The sequence below is a fragment of the Battus philenor genome, unplaced genomic scaffold, assembly GCF_028537555.1.
Source record: "Battus philenor isolate CCGP_79_NKW_IND1 unplaced genomic scaffold, ilBatPhil1.0.hap1 SCAF_24, whole genome shotgun sequence".
NCBI lineage: Eukaryota > Metazoa > Arthropoda > Insecta > Lepidoptera > Papilionidae > Battus > Battus philenor.
Window position 1 is genome coordinate 4,653,132 of NW_027181687.1, and position 8,385 is coordinate 4,661,516.

Consider the following 8,385-nt stretch of genomic DNA (forward strand, 5'->3'; position numbering starts at 1 on the left):
TTAGAAATAAATATTAACACCTTTCGACTATTGAAAGTATATTTATAATTTATTCTTAATATTCGTATGAGTATTGACTTCCTCTTATAAAGAGGGTTCGTAATTTGTCTTTCACTATACTGTGTAAATTGATACAAGTGTAGATTTACCAGTGTTTTTATAATTTTTTCTTTAATAGTTTGCGAACATATGTTAAAATTTTGTTTAATAATTTTTATATTCTGTACACGAAAGTCGAACAAGGGATATGAAATAAATTAAAAAGCATAAATTTATATAACATATTTATTGAAAATTATGGCGATAAATCTAATAATAGTATTGTTTTGTAGCAGTTTAAAAGTCATGTTGGAATTTGGCACCGACTCCGTAGTCGGGTTTACCCTTCCCAAGATCCTGGTTAAATGTGCCACCGGCGGAGAGTCTGGTATTCTTATCGAAGTTCCATACCTTGGACAACGAGGCGTCCACCTGAAAAATGAAGTGGAAATGTTATAATTTTATTTTCATTTCAATTCATGTGAATACAACTTAAGAATAGTCTGGGAGTGAAAACCGTTTGACACTTTTAAACTATCAAAGCAAGTTTCTCGGAAAATAAATATTTCTTAAAACGTTCATGCCAACCCGATCATGAGATTTAACACCACTGGATAATCTCTTGTGTAGCTTTGTGAAAGATAGAGTCTATACAGAGCCAAGAGAACTTACTTCAATGCTAAAATCAAAATTTGTCCGCTGAAAAGTAATTGAAAATTTTGATCAAATAATCGTCATACGTATTCGCAGTCGTGGTAATTATTTGTTTAATATTAAATCAAAATACATTTTCCAAACAATTTAAACACAAAAAATTGTTTAAAAAATTCACATACGTTCTGTTTTTATATTTTCAAATAATTAAACTAAGTTTTGTGTGGAAATAAAATATTTTAAAATCTTATAAATTTATAAGCCTATGTTCTAGAAGTCTTACAAAAAACGACCAAACAATAAACATTTCCTTAAATAATGGTTCCTGTTTAATTAATCTATTAAAATATAAAAATTGTGCATTAAAAGGTTGTTTTCATTATTTATAATTAAAATGAGTTTCTAATAAGTTGACATTGTGCTTACATTGGTGGGTCCATGGATCTGTTTTGTGAGTTCTACTGTGGCCTTAGCATCTTTGTTCACGTTGTTCCAGTCAAGTTTTCCCCCGAAGAAGCTGCTGTCGCCGGTCTGACCGAGTACTCTCTTGCCATATGCTTGGCCCTCCAGTTTTCCTCTATTGTCGTTGAAGATGTCTTGCTTATAACCACCTTTTCCCTAAAAATACTACATATGAAGTAACTAATACTTATTGTGAATAAATCTATAACGTCTAATAATGACTAAACATTGGTGTCGTTCTATTTTTAGAGCATTGTCCGTAATAATATAACAATTGTCCGTCTGCCTAAGCACGTTCCATAATCAATATAATTGTTCCAAAATAATGCAATCATTGTCTGCCGGCCTTACTACGCCACATATTCATTTAATTTGCTAAAAATTATCCCTTACGGTTCAAAGTTTGTGACTGACTACTGTGAAAATAATTTTAAATAAACTATTTAATTTGTTAGGGAATCTCGCTAAGCCGGCGAAGAATGTTCTTAAAGTGAACGGATTATAAAATGAGATGAAATTTACAAACGAATTATATAGCCTTTTGTCCAAAGCGAAGGTCGTAAAATTTAAATGTATAATTGTAAACTAAAATAATAAGAAATGAAATAAATATATGTTGTGTATATAAAAAGAAGCATATATAACTAGGAATGTAGATGAAAGAAATAATGGTTTGTTTGAAAGAAGATCGGAACTTGAAGAATCGAAGATTTTGTGAGGGATGCGGAGAAAAAAAAGAAAGAATTTGTGAGGAAAGAAGTAAGATTCAAAAAAATTGCAAGTTTTTTGTCAGAAACGAAACGTCCTTGTCCCACACATGGCAGGAGAGCAAAGTTTAAAAAAAAAAGTGAAGATTGAATGTTTTGATAACTTGTACCCATAAACAAGCGCCTATTTTTTTTAAAGATATGCTCATTAGTAATGAACCATAGTACATACCAAATGTTTGTGTATGTCCTTTAATAAGTTTTTTAACGTAGAGAAATGACGCTTGTAAAAAAATTACTTACGAAAAGCCCTTGGTCATCGCTTCCTAAAGTTCCGAAGACGGATCCTTTACCAACTTTCGTATCCCAAGTCATATCGCGCCTTGTTCTCTGTAGTTCTCTGAAATTATATTTACATTTTCAACATTCCATGAAACCTAAACTTTATCAAAATGATGAAGACGTTATTTTTACTATTATCAAAACACTTACGAGAAACCACTTACGACATAGTGATTTTATTCTTGGTGGACATAAAATGAAGTATTTATTGTACAGTTTAAAGATAAATATACGCTGAATGCAAGTCGCTCCTAACCGGTTCTTTTGAAAGTATATAAGGGAGGCCTATATCTAACAGCAATCTACGTCATACTGCTGAAATGATCACGATGAAGACAAAAGTTACTTACTCTATTTCTCTATCGTCGATAGTTCTCGAAGAAACAGCTTGGAAGAACATGAGAACTGCCAAGCAGAGGGAGAGTTTCACATGAAGAGTCATTTTTTGCGAAGTTTGTCTGTAAAAAATGATTACAAAATTTTATTCATATTCACTGTGTAAAAACAAAATATTTTATCTTTTTTTAGTATGTGGGGACTGTAGAGTGCGGTCCTGTGTCGAGTACGGCCCTGCACTGCAACCGACTCACGCGTAATTCGGCCGGCTCTGCACGTTTGTTCGCGTCACTACTCTAATACTTTTCGATTGCTATTTTGCTGTATTTAATTATTTAGCTCGACTAGTAAAACCTGTATATCATTTGAAGAGATCTTTAGTTTCATTTTAAGTAGAAAAAACATATAAGGAAACGATCTCCATAAATATATTGCTGTATGCTTCCATTGCAAAAGTGTATTTATTCCCTACGTTGTATTTTTAAGAAATACAAATTTCTTTACATCTAGTTTTGTGTAAAGTTAGCTCTTGGCTAAGTCGGAATCTAGTTTGGTTTTTTTTTTAATAATTTAATTGGATAAGCCCAATAAAAAGTAATTTAAACTTTAGTAATTTTTAAAAAAATCTTACTTTTTTATCACGAGAACAGTATTGATTGCAACACGCTTACAGTATGCAGGTAAAAGTCCGTGCTGAGTATTTATAAGCTAGTTCTATAAACTTGCTTCCCTCTTTGTTATAGGGGATATACTTTCTGTCAGGTTTAGGGACTTCACCCGAGTTGAGTCATTATGGTTCACGACCTTTTCTGCTGACTTATCGATGTTTTAATTACATTTTAAATATTTTAAAAATTTATCCTTGTATCAACTGCCTTTAGCTTTGTGGGGTCGATGACCTCATCTAATAGCATATATGCAGGCGGTTCTATCTTTATTGAATTTTAATCTTAGATTTGTTTTATAACTAACTTTTAATGTTATATTTATTACACATAAATTGTTAGTTTTAATAAATAACGATAACAGTTGCTGAAACATTTATACAAATTATAATTTACATATTATATTATTACATTATATATTACATATTTAAAAATTAAATTTCATTAAATAGTTTTTCAACGAAAATTCCGATTCAGAATTGAAATAAAAACTTATGATTTTTATGAAAATCATTCAATTTGTAATTATTTTGAAGAAATATATATGTTCACTTCGATCACTCTAATTTAAAAGTTTTCAATGACACTTTTGCGAATAGTCGAGTTCTTTTCAATAAACACGTCGCATGATAGATTCAAAGCTTGAATCGTCTCAGAAGGGGTTTATTTTTAACATAGGTGTTCCAAAAAATTTCGTGAAAACGACTAACCAACAGCAGAACTTGAGAGAACTTTTTAATGTTATACGAACAGAAATGGTAGTGATCCGAAAGTTTGGATTACAATTGAATTATTTTTGGGGCAGTCTCACAACGTGATATTGAATATCCATATCTGTCGGAGAAGTAACTTTTGAAAAAACTTATATAATAGTTCTGTGGATAACATCACATAACATTCTTCACTTACACATTCTATTTATGTGTCTGATAAGTAAATATACAGGAATACAAAATCATTAAAAGAATGCATGTATAGTTTATTTGTCAAAAGATTGAAATGAAAATGAGTTCCTCTGGCATTCTTGTCAAGTCATACAAAATATTCATTGTAAATGGTAAAATTAGTCATTGTAAATGGTCCTTAATAGATTGTGTATAAATATTACTCTTAACCTTTTCACATTTATTTATAAGTCTAATAATATGTATTATTCATAAATCTCCTTTATATTATCCTCGTTTTGATTCACAAGAGCATTACGTTATAGTATCTCGGACCTATTAAGAAATTAATATTTCACAAGGAATGGGACGTCGCGATATCAGATTGACCTTTCTCTCGGTGTGACGTAAATCTGATAAGGTTACCGAAATTGCGATAACGTCTTAATTTTGGTTTATTACTGTTTAATTTTAATATTTTGTATACACTTTATAACCACAGACAGAAATTTATTTAAGCTTGGATTTCGTTATCCAAATAATTAGGCGATAGAATAAATAACAATTACTTGAGTTGTAAGAAACATCTGTCGTAATGGCCGCAGCTAAAGTCCCTCGAGTGTATTTAATAAGAGCTTTAAGTTAATCACACATAACTATGATATTTACATTTGATTTTAAATATTCATTGTTCAAAAAAATTAAATCAGCAGTAACACTGAAACTGCTATACCACGCCTTAGGTGGGCGTGCGGCGAAAGGGGAGGAGTATTGGCTAGGCGCTCATTCTCTTTTGTTCTTAGCCAGATTCCTACGGCGGGGTACAGCGGTTTCGGTAGCACTATAATGAAACAGCATCCCGTATAAGCCTTAATGCTTTTTTTAATAATTATACTCGTTATGCGTAAATAAAAGTTTGATTGCCTTTGTAACTCATCAAATAATTTTTTGGTAAACGATGTTTTGATGAATCGACTTTAGTTTAAAAGTTTTACGATTTATTTTTGAGCTATTGAAAGAAAAAAGAATTTTGTTTATATAGTCGACCATTCAAACCTAGATAGCGAGCACAGCGTGTAGCCAATGGAGAATCGATTCTACAATAATCGGTGTGTATGTGCAATCGAAATCGAGTAAAATTTAAAAATAGACCCGGTCGTATCTGTTTTTTAAACAATTGTTTGATGAAAAAACTGGAACTCATATCATAGTGACCACGTTTTTATTTTTATAACATTTTTCTAGAAACTATTACTGAATTGTGAATAACCTTTAGAGACTTTTATTTAAAGTAAACATTACCGCGTCATAAAGTGTAATTTAATATGTTTTTCATCAATTGTTTTTTTTTAAATAAATAAATGCCAGTTACACTTAAATTTCGTGAGAAATTTTACTTATATCTTCTTTCCGCTATTGACTAGCGGATATGGTCATTATTAACAGCATTTTCAAGGTAGTTTATTATATTAATAAATATGCATTAATATGTATAATTATTTATTTATAAATAAATCCCTAAATCTATCAATACATAGGTACATTAAACAGAGAGCTTGGTTAAAGGTGTAATAACTTTAAATAAGGTAATGATTAACTCATTTGCTGTCATTTAATGTACGGTACACCCTATATAAACAATAACCTATATATCAGTTATTTCAGAAATAATAATACAATATGTAATCATAATCATTTTCAAATTATAATAATCTGATGATTACTACATATAATAATATTTACTGTTTACTATTTTTATCTACAGACTTTTACTGCCGGATAATATTAGACGGTATCATTCCAATATAAAAAATAAATTTATGTAACATATTTCAGTGTGATAATTTTACACTGTATGATTTGAAATAGCTGTAAAAGTTTTAAGCATTGTTGACGACAAATGAGTTATATATTCACCCCTTTAAAGTTTTTATATATTTTACCGATCAGATCATGAATTTATTTGTTAATTATACAGAGAATCTGTTGCTATAGCAGTAGCAAGTTCTATTTAGCATCTATTTATATCTCTAATATATTGGGTGATGATTACTTATTACAAGTAATTTGATTATAAATTAATCTTTAGGCTAATTTCATATTCCCGTAATAAAATTTAAACAGATGTTTTTTAGAACATTTCTACTTTTAGAAGCATGTAAATAGATTAGTTGTTTATTCATTAATCAAATGTAAAATTATATATATATATATATATATACATGTATTTACATATGTATATATATATATATATAATAATAATAAATTTCATTGGATCACTTTAATTTGCTTAACCACTGTAAAAACAAGTAAAAATAACATTTTTTTAAAAAAAATGTCATATTTATGACACCCTTGAAAGTCACAAATGTTGCATTATGTAATGGCAGTTACCAAAAGACATTACATGTTCCAAATTTGAAAAAAAAATTAAAAAGAACATTCCAGAACTATTTGCATATTAATATTTTATTTTTGGTAATTACGTCGTAAATCGTGAATACTAGCACGAATCAACAATTTTCTTGTTATTTTATGCGGGCTGTACACGGAAATGCGAGGTTCTTTCCCGGATGAGTGAACAACTTGTTTTAATGTTACTTTTCTTCATACAATTTGTAGCGTCATTTATCTCACTATGTAATGGATTTTCGATGATAGATGTTAGATTAGGAGCAGTAGGAACTGACGATATAATAATAATTTTTATTTTAACATCACCAGAATTATAATAAAACTTAATGCTTAACATAATAGTACATTAGACACAGTCTCCTTGAGTGAATTAGGTTAAAATAACGTTATGTATTGTTCTGCTGTCTTAAACAGTGTATATACAGAAGTTTAAAACTAATGCAGGTAATAGCAATGTTAAAAAAAATTAAGATTTTTAGACAATTAACGGTAGTATTATGGTTACTCCGTGATTTAAAAAAATCGTTGTAAGACTAATTTATATATTTTATTTGTTAATTTTATTGAAATTGTTACATAAATAATTTTTCACATAGACGCAAAAGAAGAATTCTTCGATTGAAGGAAGATTCATCGAACTGGAGGCACTGGTAATGCATATGTAGACTTAGAACTTTCCTGTGACATTAGAAATGCTTTAAGTATCAATAGCTTTCTAATTTTAAGACCCAAAAATGGAAAACAAAATATTAATTACTATTCTTCTTCTTTTCTGCTGGTTGTCACCCGCTACCAGGTATAAGCCTTCCTGAAAGATCGCTTCGATGACCTGTCTTGCGCTACCCGCATTCAGCGATTTCTTCGGTCCACCGAGTGGGTCCTTACCCACGCTGCCTATTCGTTCGTTAAATTAATTATACACAAGAATTTACACTTTATCACCATCACCAATATTTTAGCCGTTCACTGTTTGACAAAGATCTCAGCAAAAACTCTTGAACCCATAAATGCATGACTTTTATTTACACTTTAAAAATATATATATCTTGCAGATAAATACACTACAATGTCGGGAAAAATTTAAAAAAAAAAGTGATATCTTTTATAGTTATTTACTAAAAAACCTTATGTTGCAGATAAACAACACTATGAATTTACTGCTTTGGCCATTTACTTATGCCGTTTAAGTGGTATGTTGCAGTTTTTCATTATTATATATTTAAGGGTTAAGACATATGTCGGAATAAGCGGTTTCTTTTAAATCTTTTTTGGCCCGTTTTTGTCTTACAATTTCTATCAATATTATTATTTTATATAGTTTTATTTTGTTCTCTTCTTTCATCTGTTCATCGAGATCTCTCATTCTTTCTTCTAGTGTTCTTCACAAAGTATTCCATTCCTTTTTTCTTTTACGCATCACTTCTCATCCTCTCGTGGCGAAGGACCCTAGACTTGAGCATATTACAAACATCATATTATCACAATTGTTGTTTTGAAATTTTAAAATTTAAATTATTTATTTCAAATTCTTTTCTCTCAAATTTCCAGTCGCTTTCCCGATCATTAATTAGTTTTATTCCTTTCTATTAACTTATCTACAACTTCTTTGTAATGAGAAGTTGGCCTGCACCCAAAGTATTGCGACAACCTTAACAAGATCATCGGTCCACTTTTGTGGGTATACAACCTACGATACGCTCACGAGCCTGTGGTCAGAACCTTAAAGCCCTAACGGACATCTATACGGCACTCTATGTATTAGGGGGACCAGATAGTAATGTGGCTTTCTTAGATTAAATTCACACGACTCCATTTTTAACAAGTTTTTATTTCTAATCTAATATATTCACCTTCGTAATCAACAACCTTTTGCTATCTAGT

At 30.1% G+C, this 8,385-nt stretch overlaps 1 protein-coding gene across 1 annotated transcript; it reads right to left on the minus strand.

Annotated features, from left to right (window-relative positions):
- Positions 1-304: 304 nt before the first annotated feature.
- On the minus strand, positions 305-2,656 carry LOC137924638 (gloverin-like). Its single transcript, XM_068768057.1, has 4 exons — positions 2,555-2,656; positions 2,166-2,262; positions 1,120-1,311; positions 305-471 (listed from the first exon to the last, which is right to left on the minus strand). The coding sequence occupies exons 1-4, from the start codon at positions 2,644-2,646 to the stop codon at positions 337-339; spliced, it is 516 nt and encodes a 171-aa protein (XP_068624158.1). The 5' UTR covers positions 2,647-2,656; the 3' UTR covers positions 305-336.
- Between the last annotated feature and the right edge of the window lie 5,729 nt (positions 2,657-8,385).